Here is a 19,382-nt window from a genome sequence, read left to right as displayed (position 1 = left end):
AGGGCTCGGCTCTGTCTTCCTGCGTGCTGTGCCCTCGGCTTGGCTGCCCTTTCCCCACAGTCTGGTTCACGAGATTCCAACCTGGAGCGATGCCATGTATTCTTAAGACCCAGGCCAATGTTACCATTTACTGGGGCTTAGTTTTGCATAACTAATTGGGAATTTGCAGTGTGTCTGGTACACAGTTTCTGCCTTCTCTTGCCCACTCGTCATGGGTTACAACCAGACAACCCCCCCCCCCCCCCGCGGGCTGAGCTATCCCGTGTCTGGCACAGAACTCGCTGACACGAGACACATGGAAGGGACCCTTGCTGGGGGTGTGGATCCCCCAGGTACAAGCACAGGTGCCTGGGGCCCCGAGAGAAAGAGGGGGAAGGGAGTGAGCTCCAGGGCTGGGTGCAGGCCCAGGGGCTCCTTCAGCAGGGTAGGCGACCGCAGCAAGTGTCCTGGGGCAGAGGGGTCCGGCAGAGGCGGAGCGGAGGACCTGGCAGGCACAGTCAGCCACTTTGCGACTTCCCACGATGACTCATGATCACCCCGCCCCCACCCCGACCAATCTCATTCGGGGAGTTTGCAGTGAACTCCCGAAGGTGCACCTGAAAACAAACGCCGCAGGTAATGCTGAAGCAGGTAGTCTGGGGGCCACAGTGGGTCCCAGGTGCCAGGTGAGGAGGGAGACAGGTGGCGCCTGGCATCCGAGGGCAGCAATGCACACAGACTGCAAAGATGCCCTGGAAGACTGCAAAGCTGCTGGGTACAAAGCAGCCGAGCAGAGCAGAGCCTCGCCAAGGTTACAGAAGATGCGCCCCAAATAATTCCACAGACGTGTGTCTAATGAGGCAGACGCAGGCCGGCGGGGGCATTCTGCAGCCAAACCCCGAGTGATGAATCTAACCTACGGAATCTCCCGTCAGGGGCTGTAGCAGCCGGCAACTGCACGCAGGAAACTCAGCCACACAGAGGTCAAGGCCAAGGCTGTTTCTGGCTAGAGAACCGCTCCTTTGTTTGAGTGACCAGACCATCAGATGGTTCAGAGAGCCAATGGTCCAGAGACGAAACACGTCTCTAAGAGAGATCTTGGGAGAATCTTGTGCAAAAGCGAAAAGGCGTCTGGGTAACTTTGCTACCATAGCCTTGGCTTTGGTTCTATCCTCGCTGCTTCCTTAAACATGAATTAAAACTGAAAAACAAAACTCTGTGTGTGTGTGTGTGTGTGGCGGGTGTTGGAGATGGTACCCAGCGCCTGTCTCCCTATGAAGCTCTGGCCTTCCAAACAATGCAGGCCGGTCACTCATCAGATGGAGATTGAAGTTTTATCTGATTAACTGACGGACAGCATCCTTCTCCATCTCGCAGGAGCCTTCTGTGGGAAAGGCATTTTGTAGACTGCAGGGAAAAGTTCAGCCTTGGCTTCCCTCCTGCTCGGCCAGTGGAAAATTACAAAGGAGGCCGGGCTGCCCTCGGCCTCGCTCACCGGATCTTCCTGGACCCAGGAAAACACAGAGAGAAACTCGAAAACAGAGACAGCCATCACCACCTACCTGGGGCAGAGAGCAGTCTGGGAGGCGGCGGGGGCGGGGGCGGCGGGGGCAGCGGGGGAGGGGGCCGGCACTGGCAGATGTGTTGGCAGCTGTCCGTCACCTTGGAGCAGGACTTCTGGGGCTCACCGTGCGTCACCTGCGGAGAGGAGCACACAGAGAGATGTAGGAGACGAGGAAGCAATGGGAAGCCGAGATGGGGCCGCCCCACTGCAGTTCCCCAGGGACTGGAACCTGGGATGCCTCCCCAAAGCCGGGGCAGGAGAGACCCAGGGAAGCTGGACTGGCCAGGAAACTTCATGCCCAGCTCTGCCGGGGACCAGCTACAGGGCCCTGGGCAAGTGCCTGGCTGTGAGGGAGGGGTAGACAAGAATGGGCAGGCCACCTCGCGGAATCCCCCCACCGTGCAAGCGAGGAAACCGAGAACCAGGCACCGTGGCTGCCCGAGGGTGCCACTCTCAGTGCCAGGACACGGTTCCACCTCCTCGGCAGCCCGGCCCAGCTGCCACGCCCATCTCCCTCGCTTCGGCACACTGTCCAGTCCTCATCTTCTCGTGTCCACCTGGGGCAGAGCCCTCCCTTCCTGGGGAGGACTCTCACCCAGCCAGGCCTCTGCCCCTGTGTCCCACACGACTAAAGGGGACAGAGCAGCCTGCCTGGTGCTCTCCATCAGCCTCTGGGTAGCCGTGTGGGGAGCGCTCCTCCAACCATCCCTACCCCCACAAGCCCCAGGTGCGCATCCATACTGCCCTGGGACTGAGTGGTGCTGCCGGACCTGACCCCCAGCGACCTCTCAGCCCCGCCCTGCCCCGTGCTCTGCCCTGCTTGCAGGTGCTGGGCCCCGGCCCCTGGGGCCAGCATGGTCTCCCGCCCGGCCCCCTTCTCTGCCTTACTCGGCATAGCTCTCACCTCCTCCAGGAAGCTCCCCACCTCCCTGACCAGGTGCCAGGCCTGGCAGTGGGGCCCACCTGTAGGCGACTGCCAGCTGCCCACCTGTCTTCACCTTGGCATTCTACAAGGGGACTTCAAAAAGTTCGTGGAAAATGGAACTTAAAAGCAAGTGTATTTTGGTGCAAAAGATACAGGCATAGTCTTCTCCATGATATGTGTTTTCCACGATCTTTCTGCAAGGATTCCAAATATTTTTTGCACCAACACAAACACCGTTTTACTCCATTTTCATGAACGTTTGGAAGCAGCCCTGTAAGGTGTATGAGAGCAGGGGCCAGTGCCCCGGTCCACCCCCATTACTAGAAACCAGCTCCCAAGGCAATGCTAGCACTCGGTCAGTACCTGCCGAGCGCAGGCCTGCATGCCGCAGTCCAGGGCAGCCTCTGTGCCTCTTGCTCCCTGGCCTGCTGCGTTCAAAGCCTGGTCTCAGTGTCCTTGTCCGTGAGCTCGGCCGGGTGGCTGCAGGGGGCTGTGCCCGCCCAGCAGTTCCCCAACCCTGGCTGCCAGGGAAGCCGGGCCTGGGAGCTGGAGCTGCCCAGGTTCCAGATCTACGAGAGGCAGGTGGGGGAGCACTGGGTACACTGCTCGCATCCCTGCCTGCCTGCTGCGTCGGGGTCTGTGCTTGTCCTGGGGCCAGAGCTGATTTCGAGGTACACAGAGCGAGCTGCTGGTCAGCCCCCACCTAGGGATGGCCACGGTTACTTCCTCTGGCTGTCAACTATAGTGGAGTAGACCCCCCAGGCCCCCAACTTCCATGTGCAGGCTGTCTCTGGAGGCAGGGCAGGGCTGGCTGCCTCACAGGTGACGGGGCAGCAGGCGCTGGGTCACGGCCACAGGGGCAGGTGGGCTGCCTGAACTTAGCACTGGGAGGCCAGGTCGCTCCTGCTCGGCAGCATTTAGTGTTTTTAGAGGACCATTGACTGCGTCTCAGATCCTGGAAGGCAATTTTATCTCCCACTGGGAAGAGCCTCTCCTCCAACGGGAAGCCCTTTCTCAATTATTTTAGCAAGCAGATTAACTCCTTCCACGTCGGGGCTGAGCCCACCCGCTTCTCTGCCAGTGCCATCCTTAGAGTTCCTAGCACCAAGCCCGTCCCCTGCTGGAGCACCACCGCTCGAGACCCTGGGGGCCGCTGGGTGGCTCCGTGCTCCCGAGAGCTGGCCTCTGAGCCTGCCTTGTCCTGCAGGCCACCAAGTACCCCGACTGCATGCTAGGCCACAGCCGAGGCCACGCCTCTCTCCATCTCCAAGGTGCAACTCAGAGAGTTCAAAGACAGGGGCGTGCTGTGCTGGCAAAACCGTGAGCTGCTGTTTTGAGTGGCTGTCGGGGCACGGAGGGGCCCAAGCGTCTACAGTGATGAGACTGCGGAAGCAGAAACCAGGGCCAAGTTTCAAGCCGCAGGAGGAGCAGTGGACGGAGCCTGGTGCGTGAGGGCCTCACCCAGATGGGGACAGGCGAACGGCTCCGTCCCTGTCTACATGGAGGTCAGCTCTGAGCTGGCTGCCCCCTCCCCGAGAGCAGCCATGGCACAGCCACGCACACAATCCTGTGGCCATGGAGCCTCCCACGAGTGACAGTCAGACACTGAGCCCCTTCATCCATTCACCTGCCAATATCTCTTCATGCTTCAAACCCAGTGCTCGCACAACCTGGGGCAAAGCCAGGCGGCACCCCACACCCCCCGAGATGAGCCCTACCTGCCCGGTGCCACTTCCTCGCCTGGCAAACCCTTCCTGCTCTGGGGTGACACCCATCTGCACGCCATGGTGTGGGCGTCTTGGGGTGGGGCAGGAGTGAGTCTCTGCTGTGTGGATCCCCCGCAGCCGTGACTTCCTGGCCCCTGGCGAGTGTCAGCCATGGGAACAGCTGAGGAAGGCGAGTGGCGCCCACACTCAGAGTGAAACGCCAGGCTCATGCCCCAGAGTGCCAGTAGCCTCGGTGCCCACTGAGAAGTGTACTGGAGGTTGGTCTGCTCACCAGGACGGGGGGACCTGCAGGATCTACCCGGGTCCCCAGGCCCAGGGCCACTTGGGGCTCTGCTGAGCAGCGGCGCTGTGTTCAGACCAGCAGGGGCTGAGCACCCATCAGCACCCAGCTTGCGTGGTTTCTGTCTTGGGGGGTCTACAAGGAGAAGGAAGTCACCCCTGTGTCACCGGCACTCAGCTGGTCTTGTCTGAAAAGGAGCAGAGGCCCAGAGAGGTCAGCGACTCGCCAGTCGCTCACAGGCTGAGAGCCGCTGTGGTTACTCCCGGGACCCCTCCTCACTCCAGTTGCCCACCCTCTCGTCCGCACTGTGCGGCGCCCTCGTGGGTCTGAGTCCTGCATCGCTGTGACCAGTGCACCGAGGCCCAGCGTGCACCTGTTGTGGCCTGGGGGGCCCAGCTGCGTGGCTGCCGCGTGCCAGCCTCATACCCCTTCCCCAGCCCCTGGCCCACTCCTGGCCAACAAGAGCAACCTGCAGGTCTGGTGGGTGCTGTGGCCACAATGACACTCACTTTTGCCCAATTTCCTCCATCCCCTCTGCTGCCGCCCCAGCCAGGCCACCATGAGACCCCCACTGGGCAGCACTTGCCTCTCACTGGGGCTGCCAGCGGAAACACGGGACCCCCTGGAGTCAGACAGACAACAATGTGCCCATCAAAGGTCACACAGAAGACGCTAGAAACTGTCCTGGCTTACCTGGAGTCAGACAGACAACAATGTGCCCATCAAAGGTCACACAGAAGACGCTAGAAACTGTCCTGGCTTACCTGGAGTCAGACAGACAACAATGTGCCCATCAAAGGTCACACAGAAGATGCTAGAAACTGTCCTGGCTTACCTGGAGTCAGACAGACAACAATGTGCCCATCAAAGGTCACACAGAAGACGCTAGAAACTGTCCTGGCTTACCTGGAGTCAGACAGACAACAATGTGCCCATCAAAGGTCACACAGAAGACGCTAGAAACTGTCCTGGCTTACCGGAAGCTCCCGTTTGGTTGCACATCCGTGCATTCATTGGCTGAGCCCAGCTGCCCTCCCCCCCCTTGGTGCTGGAGCTGGGCTCAGACCCTGTCGTCTCTTGCTCTAAGCTCTCAGCGGTCCCAGCAGGCCTCAGGATCACGTGCAGTAAGACACGTCAGGCCCTCACCTCCCCAGGCTTCCCCCTTCTCTCCCTTCGGAGACTCCTCCCCCTGAGTCACTCTGGCACCAGGCCCATGCTATGTGCCCCCACTGAGCTCCGTTGTCTAAGATCCCTTGCTTGACCTCACAGCACCTCGAGGGCAGGGACCACTGAGCCATTTGCACCAGACACAGGGCCGGGTATACAGCAGGTGCCCAATAAATGCTGCTGACCGACCACAGAAGGGGTTCAGCATGGCTTGGGCCTGGGTAGCTCCTGCTTAGCGCAGGGACTGGTGAGGCCAGGTCACCGCCTGTCTCCCTGACAATGGCTTTAGGAGAGTGACCGCAGCAGCGATGGCTTCTGGCATCTTTTGAGGCGCTCGGCCAGCACCGCGGTAACTCGCCGAGACACACTGCTGTCACACCTAATCAATCTGCCAGCCTGTCACCCTCTTCCCTTGCCAAGAAAAAAAAATCATCTGGAAGTGAACTCAGAAGAACCCGAAATCACAAAGCTCAGAAGCGCGGCTCCCGAGGCGTTGAAGAGCGTGCCTCTGGCCCGCCGCCGGCCGCCCAGTGGCCTCGGACTTGACCCAGGGGCTTCCTGAGCATCCAGCAGCTTCGGCCGAATTCCAGGGAGGAAGCTGGGCCTTCGGGGGACCTCCCAGCTCCCGACTCCTCAGGGGACGGGCACATCGGCCCCTCGCCGCTCTCTGGGGGGCTCTGCAGCAAAACCTTCACGGGGGCACAGACGGCGCCGGCTCTTGCTCCGCGTTCGAGAAATGCCCATGAAGGGACAGGTCGTAGTCTCACCACTTAAAGGGGAACGCATGGCCTCCTGGACTTCCACATTGCGTCTTCCCTCCTCTGTTCCCCTGGAGTCAGCCTTTTGGCGTCGAAGCTCCATCCGCTCATTCCAAAGCCCCCCTTCCCGTGGTTTCTCTGTCCTTGTCATTTGTAAATTAATTTTTTCAGAGCCTCAAGCCAAGATTTTACCATCCCAGTTGTCTGGAGGATTCCTTTCCTAATTGACTTTCATGAAAATTGATTCGAGTTGAGTAAGAACATCTCTCTCTCTCTCTCTCTCTCTCTCTCACACACACACACACACACACACACACACAGAGCTGCTCACGCAAGCACCGCCCAGCTGATGGACCAGGCTGTAAAACCTGGAGCTGCTTCCCACAAAATTGTTTCTTTGGGGGGAGAAGAGGGTACAGGTGGGACTGGGTTTTCTGTGTCAATCCTGCGGGTTCACCCAGCCAGAATTCTTGTCTCGGGACTGCCAACGTCATCACACTGCTCTCCATCCTAGCAGGAAAAGTCTTCCAGAAGACAGGAAACTGAACAAGCGAACACCAGAAACCCTCCGTCAACTTCCCATGGGAAGGTCAGCCAAAAGTCCAACAAGGGACGCCCGCCCCAAGCCCCTCCAGGGGACAGGGGACACAGTGCTGAGGGGTCACAGCTGACTGCCATAGCTGCTGTGTCACACATTCAACAAAGCTGTCAATTCCAAAAGGGAAACAATTGTGAGTGAGACAGAGGCCGGTCAGAGGAGACAGCAGAAGACGGGGCCTGGCGCTGGGGTGGGGCTGGAGGTGCCAGCCAGCTCAGAGCCCCTGGTTCTCTGGGGGTGCCGGGGGAGGGTACCCAGGCCAGCGTCCGGCAGCAGCGACCCAGCCAGTCCCCAGCAGGGCCCCATCCTGTGGGTCAGCTCCCGAGGCACAGCAGGCTGGCGCGCAGCCTGTCACCCTTAGGGCACCCACCCGAAACATTCCCAGTTCCCAAAGTGCCCCTGGGACAGGCGGACACAAGCTGCACACACCCCAGCGTGGGTCCTTCAATGCCCTCCACAGTCAAACAGTGCCCCAGAGCCGTCGGAACCCCTGGTAAGTCACAAATGCCCATCAGCCTCCAGGGCGATGGCCAGAACCACGTGGCAGGCCAGAGAGAGGAGAGCCGCGCTACCCTTAGCTACATCACCAGTGGCAGCAACAGCTGCCGTTTCCTGTTTCTTACGGCCCAGGCCCTGCGCTAGGAATCTTGCTTTCTCTCATCAGTACTGCTAATAGCACCATCAGGAAGAACGAACCACGCTCAGAAACGTTACCCTGTGAGGCCCAGTTGGGGAGGGGCAGACACGGAAGCCCCTCTCTGGTTGCATGGGCGGCGGCGGGGGGTGGTGGTGCTCCCTGGCCTCTACTTTGGTGCCCAGAGAACCAAGGGCGAGGGATGCATCCTCGGGCCGTCTGGACATGCGGACGGTGCCTTCTTACATCCCCCACGAGTGGCCCACACTCATCATCTGTGCACGCCCCAACTCCACCACCTGCAGGCAACACAGCTCCGACTTGCGGGCAGCCCTGGGGAAGGTTCCTGGCAGGCTGGCCGGTGGTTGTGGTGGGAAATAAAGAATGTATGTTCCGGGAGGACTGTCCGTTTCAGGTTCATTTCCTTCCCCCCTGTCTGGGCCCTGGGGGCCCCTTTGTACCCAAGCCCAGTCCTGAGGGCCTTGGGCCATAGCCGAGGTCTCACCTGGAGTTTACCTTCTCAGGGCCAGCTGGGAGGGACCGGGGCAGACTTCCTTTTCTTAAACTCTCCCCAGGGTGGGGTGGCTGTGGGAAGCTACAGGGGTGTCAGGAGCCAAGTGCCACCTCCCCGCCCCCGCCCCGCAGCCCCTGCCCGCGGGGTCCCAGCCCCGGGCGCTTCTCTTGCTCACCTGCACGAAGCCCCAGAGCGGGTGGAGCGCGCAGTGTAGCAGCAGCGAGGGCCAGCAGCAGCCGCGGCGCAGCACCAGGTCCCGGAGCAGCATCTCGGCGGCCGCAGCGCCCGCTCGAGGGGCCAACTGTCAGGGGAGCAAGGTTCGGGTCAGGCGGGCACCATCGCCGCCGCGCCCCAGCGCACGCACCAGCCCGGGGCAGCGGGCACGCCCCGCACCCCTGGGCACCCTCGTCAACCAGGCGGGCGCCTTTGCTCCAGCTTGCACACTCGCTGGCCTAGCGTCCAGCCCAGCACTCACACGGCCGGAAGCCAGCGAGCGCACCCCGGCCCCCGAGTACACTCACCGAGCCCCGGGCACCCCTCAGAAATCGCCGTACACAACTCGCTCTCACGGTGAGCACACTTCAAATCCGGCGGGCGCCGCTCACCCTGCGCGCACATTCACGGCGTCGTGCACCACCCACGGGCTCCCGTGCACACCCACCGACTCCTGCCTACACCGCACCGCGAAATCGCCCGCTGCGTGCACCCTCTGCCCCGCCGGCCTCACTGCGCACAATGCAACACTTGCAACCTCCGCGCGCCCCCGGCTTCCCGCCCCCCGAGCCCCGCTCTCCCCCTCCTCCCCGCCCGCACCCCCTCCAGTGCCTCACGCCACCTTGGCGGGCTGCGGCCCCGGCAGATCCCCGGCGCGGAGAAGGGAGGTCCGCGCTCCCCCCGCGGCAGCTCCGTTTGGCCGCCGGACGGCCCCCATTTAAAGCCCGCCGCCTCCCCTGTCCCCCCGCCCTCTAGGCGGGGCCTCGGTCCTCACCCGGGCGGCTGCGCGGACGCCTGGGGGCTTCACATGCTGGGGAGGAGCGCCGAGCACTGGAGCAAAAGTTTGCGCGCCGCTTGGGCCTCCGGGGCGGCCGAGCCGGGGACCCGGGCGCCGCGCGCTCGCTCGGGACGCAGGGCGCGGCGGCTCCGGGCTGCGCCTGGCCGCGCGCGGGGCGGCACCCTGCGCCCAGGGCCGGGGCGGGCGGCCGAGGCGGGGGCGGAGGGCGGGTAAAGTCTCCCCCGAGCGGCCTGGAGCCGGCCGCGCGAACCCTCCCCGCGCCGCCCGGGTCCCCGCCCTTCCCGGTGGCGCCGCGCGGCTGGCCGGGGCGCGGGGGTGCCCCGGCTCTCCGCGCCTCTCACGCAGCGGGCCGGAGGCGCGGGCCCCCGAGCGCCGGCGGGGGCAGCAGGGCCGCGGGCGGAGGCGAAATCAATAATGCACGAAAAAGGGCAACAGACGTGAGCTGAGCCGGCGCCTCGCCCGCCTCCCGCCCGCGCTCCCCGCCGCCGCCGCCGCCGCAGTGATTCCTCGTCTCCATCTAGCGAGGCTATTGTGTATTGGGCGCTTAATAATTTATTCATTCCCCCGGAGGCCCAGGAGTCCCGGCGCTCGGGGGTCTCGCTCCTCGCTCGCCTGTTCTCCCGGAAGCACTGATTTTTGGAGACCCCTTTTCCCCGGGTGCCGGACTAGCAGGTGCAGGCCACCTCGCCCCGGGTCAAGTGCCTGGCCCTCGAGTTTGCGGCCCTGCAGGGGGGTCTCCTCGCCAGCCAGCCTTCGACTGCGTCTCTCTGGGGAAGAATCCGCCTGGCACTGCCTCTCCCCGGCTGTCTGTGGAAGGCGCGGGCGGGGGAGAGATTATCAACAAGTCGTCCTGGGGAAACCGTGGATCCTGCAGGCGCCTGGCAGCTCCGCTTGGGCGGTGGAAACTCGGTCCTGCCCTGCCCCAGGGCTGAGCGAGGCTCGTCGGTACCCAGCCTCTGCAAACCCGCACCTCAACCTCAACTAGGGAGAGGCGGGGCACAAACCGGCCGGGGCCTTGTCTGCCCACGGAGAGGGTACCTCTGTCCCTGGCAGGGCAGGCAGCGAGGGGTCGCTCCAGAAAGGGCAGGCCGGAGGATTGCAGGCTGGAGAGAGGGGAGTGAAACCCTCCAGGCCAAGGGGAGCTGCTGGGTGTAGGTTTTGGTTGCTCCTTGGGCAAAAAATATGCAAATGCTTGTTCATTTGCTCCGTGCCCAGTGCCTGTGAGCACCCACTAGGGTCCAGACAGAGTACTGGATGCTGGGTGGCCACATCACATGTGGTCTCAGCCCATTGTCAGAGGAGGAGGCTGGGGAGGAGCTTCCTGGCTGACTTGGACAGTTTGAAGCCAGGGAATGACTTGTGAACTTGAGCCGGCCGAGGGCGCAGGAGCCCTGGGTGCTGGCTGCCTGTGCGGGGGGAGCCGCTCAGCCTGCTTTGCTCAGTGCACGACTTCAGCAGCCCCCACCCGATGTTTATGCTCGGAGCACTTTGCCACTTATAAATGTTCTTTCTGTCACCTTTCAGTTCCACGCTCACGACGCTGCGATAAACATAATTGCCCGATTTGCCAAGTTCAGAGATGTTTATGGCTTAGCCTGAATCACACAGCCACTCCCCTGGGATTGAGATAGATTCAGAAGCGCTGCCCCCCCCCCCCCCAAAAAAAAGACAAATTCAAGGCTGGGAGAGGCCGGGCAGATTCTGTACATGGGAAACCTGCATCGCCCATCTGCCCTTCAGGGTCCCTGTGCCAGACCCAATCCATGCATCTCTCAAGAGTCACACGGGCCCCACATGTTCTGTGCCCTTGTGATACTGTGGACTGTGGGACATCACAGCCCTCCTGGGGTGAAGACTCGAGCCATAGCAGGACCAAGGGAGGTCAGCCCCCCCCTCCACCCCCGGCCTGAACTCAGCAACAGATACCGGGATCCTGCAGGTGCCTCTACTCAGAAATGCCGGGCAGTTCAACCAGCAGGAAAACGATGAACGACGCAGGACGAGGAGCACGGGGTCTGGGAAGGGGGTTGCAGGGTTCCCTGTGGCTGTCAGGAGGCAGCCAGCAGGTGCACCGAGCGACTGGACATGCTTCTTCCGGAAGATGGGGCCAGCCTGGTGATGCTCGGTCTTGTGTTTGCTTCCCTTGCTTCCCTTGCTTCCCTTTGCTTCCCCTGCTTCACTCCCCTGGCCTCTCCCCTTTGCTGTGCCAGGATCGTATCCCTGAGTGACGCGTCAGCAAGCCACGCGTGCTGCGGGCTCTGCCTCCCGAGGGACAGGGACAGCAGGTACCACAGTGGTTCTGAAGAGCAGAACTTCAGTGTGCGACATTGGAGTTGGGTTTTCCATCTGTAAGCAATAGGGACCCACTTCTGTGTGACGGTGAACAGGACTGTGTCTGGCAAAAGTGACGTTGCAATTTCTTCTTAAACCTTTTCTTATTTATTTGAAAGGCAGACTTACAGAGAGAAGAGATCATTTTTTAAAAATACTTATTTAGTTTTTATTTGAAAGTTATATACAGAGAAAAGGGGAGAGAGAGAGGGAGAAGGAAGGGAGAGGGGGAGAGAGAGAGAGAGATCTTCCATCTGCTGGTTCACTCCCTAAATGGTCACAATAGCCAGGACTCATCTGTGAAGCCAGGAGCCAGGAGCTTCTTCCAGGTCTCCCATGTGGATGCACTGCTTTCCCAGGCGCATTATCAGGGACTTGAATCAACACCCCCTCGGCACTCAGGCTACTGTTTAACCGACTGCACCACAGTGCTGGCAGAGAGAGAGAGAGAGGTAGAGAGAGGTCTTCCATCCACTGGTTTACGCCCCCAAATGACCACAACAGCCGGGGCTGGACCAGAATGAAGTCAGGAGCCAGGAGCTTCATCCAGGTCTCCCACATGAGTGGCAGAGGCCCAAGCACTTGAACCATCTTCCCTGCTTTCCCAATCCCTTAGCGGAGAGCTGGATAGGAAGTGGAGCCGCTGGGACTCGAACCTGAGCCCAAATGGGATGCCGACGTCGCAGGCAGCATCTCAACGTGCTGTGCCAAAATGCGCACTCTGAGATAATTTCTAAAGCTTCGCCTGCACCTAATGGGAGTGAGGTATATGTAACAGAACCCTGCAATGAGGTTAAGTGGGGGAGATGGTAATCCTAAGGATGGTGAGGTTGGGTGGCCTCCTGGCAGTATCAGCAGCCTTGCAGATGGAAGGCTCAGGGAAGCCCGCTGCCGACTTAGGGCATGCTTTGTGAAAGCTTTAAGGACGCTCTTGTGATCCACAAGACAGACTCCTGAAAATTAAGCCCAGGATCTGACTGTGAGGGTGGCAGAGCTAAAAAGGATTCTAAACACGCAGCTACATCGCCGTCTTATGTCCAATCAGGGCTCTGGTAGGCAGTGATTTGGACCTTGTGATGTCGAATGGAGACATTTGGATGGGCAAGCCTGAACACTCTCAGAACCCACAGTCTCCCGAAATCCTCTGCTGGAGAGAAGCGACTCTCACCTGCTCGTTGGAACAGAGCGGTTCCTCTTGGCCTGGAGACCGTAGTGACCTCACTGAAGCAGGCACTTTGCAGTGGGCACTTGTCACAAGAATAGTCTACAGTAGATGAGCTGAGAGGCCAGGAATTTTTTTTTTTTTTTTTTTTTGGCATAATCGGGGGAAAGGAACGGAAGGCTCAGAGAGGCGTGACTGTGAGACTCCTAAGACCCTAGGTCCCACCTCTTGCCTCTGTTCCCTGGAATGGTGCAGAGAACACTTCCTTCACCGAGACAGAAAGAAAAGGCTCCCAGGGAACTTTGGCATCATGGAGGAGTGCAGCGGAAGACCTGGCTGCGTGACAGGAGAGGGCGGGGAGATCGAGTGCCTTGTGCCAGTGAAAGTCAATGAAATGGCAAGGGCCAGGCGGCCAGTGGGTCCCGAGAGGGAAGGGGGCAAAGCTGGAGTGGCCATCGGGTGACCTGGGCTATCGGAATCCAAGTCAATGGCTAAGAGATGGTTGTGTGAGTGGAGTGAGAAAGAGAGCTGACTGTGGCCATGCTCAATTTCTGTAAGTGCAAGCAAACTTGGGAGTGGAAGGCCAGAGAGATGACATCAACTACTGCAGTGGGGAATGACCTAAGACTGCTCACAGCCCAGAGTCCACGGGTTGAAGAAGAGCCTGGGTTTCTTTGAAGGACCATGTGATGCCGTGGAGGCATCAGGTCAGCTGAGCACAGCAGCAATCTAACAGGTGATGGTGCATTTAGGACCCGAGGAACAGGTGAATTACCTAAGCATCTGGCCTCTTGTCACCATCTCTGTTGAAGTTTGCTACGATGTTGTGATAGAGAGGCACGGAGCAGGCTCTCATCTACAGGCAGACGACCTCTTATATTGGTGCTAGTTAGGAACAGACAATAACCGCTTTTCAGCCTCCTGCAAGGGGGAAGTGGCCCAAGGTGCAGGTGCACCCTGCCTGCTGTGCAGGGCTAGCTGGCTGAGCTGTCAGGCAAGGGCTTGGAGGGCAGGCAAGCAGCGCATGGATGGGCTCACGGAAGCGTGCACAAAGGCTTTGGGTCTTTTTGCCTCATTAATGCTCACCAGAGAGCATTCATTGCCAAGGAGGCTGTCGGCGATCGGTAGACAGGGTGACCCAGCTGTTCTCCTGGGCCCTGCTAGTGCTTCCCTGACATGCAGACGGCTCATCTGTGACAGTGGCGGGGATAACAGCTGTGGGGTTGGAGCATCTTTCTCCTGGATGTACTGGGAGTTGATAGATGTGTCTGTGATAGCTAGAACACAAGTCTGGGAACCAGGGAGTGGAGGGAGGCCCAGTCCCCCTGAGCCCTGCAGAATCTGTGCTGTGTGTTGCTGCCACCTTGGCTCAGAAGGGTTAGAAGTGCTGGCTCGGGGCTGGTGCTGTAGCACAGTGGGTTAAACCACTGCCCATAGCACTGGCAGCCTGTATGAGCGCCGGGGTGAGCCCCAGCTGCTCCACTTCTCTCCAGCTCTCTGCTAATGTGCCTGGGAAAGCAGTGGAGGATGGCCCAAGTGCTTGGGCCCCTGAACCCACATGGGAGTGAACCAGGGACAGAAAATCAATCTCTCTCTCTCCTTTCCGTCTGTGTGTGTGTGTGTGTCTCCCTCTTTCTCCCCCTCTCTCTGTAACTTTCAACTAAACACATAAATCATTTTTTAAAAAAGAAGACATGCTGGATCCTAGAGGGTGAAACCTCCCTGAATGAACCCAGAAGCCATGACCGTGAGCTGGCACCTTGGGCACCTTGGGCTCCTCCTGCTGGTGGGCCAGCAGTGAGAGAAAGGGGTGCTGTTTTGGGGGGCGATTGCCGTTGTCGCCATGGGGGAAGGAGTGGCTAGGGAGGATCCGGCATGAAGGACTGAATTGTGTCGCCCTGGGATGCATATGTTGAAGATCTAATCCCCAGGGGCTACATTGGGCGATAAGGTCTTTGGAAGGTCATTAGGATGAAATGATGTCATGGGGTGGGCATTGCTGTCCCTACAGGAAGAGGAAGCGAGCCAGAGCAACACACGGAGAAAGGCCATGCGAGGAGAGCAACCATAAGCCAGCAAGATGGCCCTCAGCCTTGACCTGGGACTGCCACACCCCAGACGGCTAGGAAATCCAATTTTTTAAGGTGAGGATTCTTTCTTTCTTTCTTTCTTTCTTTCTTTCTTTCTTTCTTTCTTTCTTTCTTTCTCTCTCTCTCTCTCTCTCTCTCTCTCTCTCTCTCTCTCTCTCTCTTCTCTTTTCTTTGAGAGGCAGAGAGACAAAGAGAGAAAGGGAGACAAACAGACTGACAAAGAGAGGACACTCCCATTTCCTGGTTTACTCCCAAATACCCACAGCACTGGGGCTGGGCCAGACCAAAACCAGGAGCCAGGAACTCGATCCAGGTCACCCACCTGGGTGCCAGGGCCCCGAGTACTGGAGCCATCTTTGCTGCCTCCCAGGGTGGTACATTAGCGGGAAGCTGGAATCAGGAGCAGAGCTGAGACTTGAACCCCGGCACTCCAGCATGGGCTGTGGGTGTCTTACCCACTGCACCCACTGCCTACCCTGCGAGGGTGGCTGTCTATGGCTTAGCCAGTGGCCTGCACTCTGAGCTGGCGGAGACATCCGGTCGTTTCGGTTCCACTGGGGCTTCTCTGCTCAGAGATGAACTTGGATGAGCGACCCCAACATTCAGAGACCTGCAGGTGAGAACCCAGACGGCTGAGGAGCTGCTGCGGAGATCCGGAGTGCAGGTGGGGAGGGGTCAAGCCCTGAGGGGGATGCGAGAGGGAGCCACGGAGGCCGAGGCCGCTTTGATAACCATCCCTCTGGCGGTGGACAGCGCACCCCTGGGCGAGCTACATCCGTCCTTCACGGGGGCGAAGTCTGTGTGGCCCCATCACTTGTTACACTGCCGCCACCTCTCGACACTGGCACACCGAGGGCACTCACACTCTCCGGGTGAGATCAGGTCGGGGACACACCATGCCGAAGCCGTCACATGTTCTGGATAAGGCGGGGAGGGGGGCTGTGTTGGGCCCCACTTATGCACCTGCTCCAACAGACTCATCCCATCCGCCCCTCAGGCTGGTCAGTGAGGAGGGGGGCCGTGTTCCTTCTCCTCACACCACCAACCCTCTCAGCCTCCCGAGGGTGAGGGTGGACTTCCCCAGGCCTCCACCATGCCCGTCTTGCCAGTGTTCTGGAACACTCTCAATGCTGGCTGCAGGAATTTCTCTAGAACCTCCAACACTGGGTCTGCTGGCCCACCACACAGCAGGCCAATCGCTGGCATCGGGGTTGGGGGAGAGAGTGGGTGTGTTTTGCAAAGAGCAGAGTAAGGGGCCGGGCAGCTTCATTTCCAGGGTCCCGGGGTGAGGGGCGAAGGTCCTTGCAGTTTGAGGTAGGGGGTGAGGACCGTGGGTTCAGCATGTGAGCAGGTCCCTGCTGGTCTGTTCACGGCCCTCCTTCCGTGGGTTGGCAGTATCACGCTCTTTGGGGAATGTTGATGATAGAAAGCAGGGTCCAGTCACCCCGGGCCTGTGTGCAGGTGCGAGGCACAGTTTGCTGGGCCCTGGAGTTCCTGGCGCACACCTCCTTAAGACAAAACTTCCAGATGTCATCCATGGGGGAGCCAGGTGATCTTGTGAGTCTTATGTTCGGGGACCCTGGAGGGCCAGCAGCACCGATCCTTGCATTCAATGAGTTAATTTTAGTGACAGCAGCGTGAGAGAGGGAGCCTGGGCAACTGGGAGACCAGGTGGGCACGCTGCGATCAGGAGGCACTGGGTAAAAAGCTCACTTTCAGGAGGGCCACAGCAGTGGCTGCCCCCGGTGATGGGGTTGGGGCTCCTCCCACCAAGCCCATGCTCACGTGGACCCCACACTGTGGAGACAGTGGCCATGCTCTCCAGCGGCTGTCTTCGGCAGCCGGCCGCGGACACCTGAAGTGCGGGAGGTGCCGGTGCCGGCAGGGTTCCAGCAGGGTTCGTTCTGATCGGTGAGAGACGAGTCTGGGGCGCGCTGGCAGGTCATTTGTCTCCTTCCCTCCACCGTGGTTCCATCTGGCTTCTGCGAATGCGTCTTGAGTGACTGAGCAGCTGGCCCTGTTCCCTGGCAGAGCCGTGGCCAGCTCAGCATCGCATTCGGTTTGCTTTCCTTTCCTCGCCGCCACCCTTCCGCGTTTCCCTCACTCTCTCCGACCTGGGACAGCTCCCCCTGGAAAGGGGTTACTAAAAATACTAAAAGGGGACCCCAGCTTAGGCGGATTCTTAGGGGTTTCCTGGGTTCTAGAGGCTTTGACACAAAGTGACGTGGAACACCATGCGACCGCGATGGTTCACATCTGGGACATCTGTGCGAGTGGAGGGGGCTGAGAGCAGGGGTCCTCAAGAGTCCCGGTGGTTTTCCCTAGGCCTCTGCTTTTGGACCAATACTGGACGAGTTCCAGCGGGAAGATGCCATGCTGACCCCAGATGTGGGGACTTAGAGTGATTCCCGGTGGCCATGGGATCTGGGAGTTTCTAAACTCCGAAGCCTGTCTCCTTTCCCCTGTCTCTCAGGGAGTAGAATCGTGTGGTTGGCTCTCTGAATCCATGGGTTCTGCAGCCACAAATTCCCCCAAAGGCAAATTGAAATAATGCAAAGGAAGTAATTTTACCTGGCCTGACACTTTGCTGCAGCAGGTTAAGCCGTCACCTGCAAAGCTGGCATCCAGTGAGTGCCAGTGAGTGCCAGATGGGATCCCAGCTGCACCATCCCAGCTGCACCATCCCAGCTGCTCCACTTCCCATCCAGCTCCCTGCTAATACACTTGGAAATGCAGCAGAAGATGGCCAAAGTCACTGGGCCCTTGCAACCCATGTGGGAGACCTGGATGGAGTTCTAGGCTCCTGGCTTTGGCCTGGCCCAGCCATGGAGGTCTTCCTGGATTTCCTGGTCGACCAGCTGTGGAGAAGGAAAGCCCCACCCCCCGGGGCTCTGTGGTTCACAGTCGGGTCCCACACCCTGGTCGACGACCTCAGACCTGAGCGGGACCCACTACCTGGGGTGGTGGGAGGGCACATTTGTTGTCCTCAGCCTGTGAGGTTCCAAAACTTGGAAGATGAGATGTATGAATGCAGAGGGGAGGCAGGGCACCAGGGAGAGAGGGAGGAGCCTGGATGTTTTCTGTGCTCTAAAACCATCTGAGTCTTCCCTTCCTCTCTGCACGGTCATAATTTTGATCTCCACATCCCATGTCCAACACCATCTTCCTACCACAATAGTCCAAACAGACAGGATCGGAGAGATGCTCTGGTCAAAACTGCTTGGCCGGCCACTCCCTGGGCCAGCGGGGACAGCCAGCTGTGACTCCACCAAGCAAGAACCTGCTCTGGACTAAGCGGAAGCTGTCAGGGAGGGGGAGGGGCTGACTCTCCAAGAACTCCCCTGACCCCCCGCCATGCCCCCCCCTTTTAAAAGATTTTATTTATTTATTTGAGAGGTAGAGTTACAGACAGTGAGAGAGACAGAGAGAAAGGTCTTCCTTCTATGGTTCACTCCCCAGATGGCCGCAACGGCCGGAGTTGCACCTATCTGAAGCCAGGAGCCAGGAGCTTCCTCCTGGTCTCCCATGTGGGTGCAGGGGCCCAAGCACTTGGGCCATCCTCCACTGCCTTCCCAGGCCACAGCAGAGAGCTGGGCTGGAAGAGGAGCAGCTGGGACTAGAACTGGTGCCCATATGGGATTAACCTAGTGCGCCACGCCGCCAGCCCCACCACGGCCCCTTTTTGCTCTGAGCCTCTGCAGCTCCCAGCATGCCCCTCGCTGTCTCACAGCTCCCCTGCCCAGAATCCCTTCTGTTCTTGCTGGTGCGGTTCGATCCCGCCTCCTTTCTCTCTGATGCCTCTCTCCCAGGGTGCCCATCCCGTGCACTCTAGCTATGCGGCCGTGCTATGGTCCCCGTGGGATTTGCCCCCGCAGGTTCACCTGTGAGGATGGCGACAGGTGGTGGGTCCTTTAAGAGGTGTGGCCTAGTAGGAGATCATTAGCACCCTGGGTGCTGCCTTGGGAGGGGTTGTGGACCCCAAGTCAGTTCTTGCTGAAGTGAGTTGTGTAGAAGAGCCCTCTGGCTTCCTGTCTGATTGTGGCGGCTCTCAGGGGCCCTGGCCAAGACGCCCTCGCCGGGGACTGCCTGCTCCTGGGCTTTCCACAGCTTTATTAAGTAGGCAGCCTCTGGGCTGGCGCTACGGCCGCAGAGGTGGGCCCGATGCTGAGGGTGCGCGGAGAGGCCACGAGCCGTGGGGAGAGTGCCAAGGACTCCGACTTCAGGGTCTGTCCTTTGAGGCCGGGTCGACACGACGTTTCCTTGATGGCTCCCAGCCTCAGTTTCCCGGTCTGTAGAATGGGGAAGCTGCTGTTTGTCTTGCTAGGCTGTGGTGGGGAATGTTTGGAATAACGCACGTGGCGCTCCAAGCCCTTCACAGAGCAGGCCCACAAGAGATGACAAAGGCTTGGGGCTGGCACTGTGGCGTAGTGGGCTAAGCCTCTGCCTGCGGTGCTGGCATCCATGTGGGTGTCGGTTCTAGTCCCAGCTGCGCCTCTTCTGATCCAGCTCTATGGTATGGCCTGGGAAGGCAGTGGAAGATGGCCCAAGTGCATGGGCCCTTGCACCCATATGGGAGACCCAGAAGAAGATCTTGGCCCCTGGCTTTGGATTGACTCACCTCCAGCCATTGCAGCCATTTGG

General features: G+C 59.7%; 1 protein-coding gene across 1 annotated transcript in view; it reads right to left on the bottom strand.

Annotated features, from left to right (window-relative positions):
* Positions 1 to 8,414, bottom strand: part of PRIMA1 (proline rich membrane anchor 1) — a 43,895-nt gene extending 35,481 nt beyond the window's left edge. Inside the window, exons 1-2 of the mRNA XM_062181562.1 lie at positions 8,322 to 8,414; positions 1,542 to 1,677 (exon numbers count right to left, since the gene is read on the bottom strand). Coding sequence (XP_062037546.1) covers positions 1,542 to 1,677; positions 8,322 to 8,414 — 229 coding nt within the window. The remainder of the gene's footprint in view (positions 1 to 1,541; positions 1,678 to 8,321) is intronic.
* Between the last annotated feature and the right edge of the window lie 10,968 nt (positions 8,415 to 19,382).

Source organism: Lepus europaeus, chromosome 22 (assembly GCF_033115175.1).
Source record: "Lepus europaeus isolate LE1 chromosome 22, mLepTim1.pri, whole genome shotgun sequence".
Taxonomy (NCBI): domain Eukaryota; kingdom Metazoa; phylum Chordata; class Mammalia; order Lagomorpha; family Leporidae; genus Lepus; species Lepus europaeus.
This window is presented reverse-complemented; position numbering and strand designations above follow the sequence as displayed.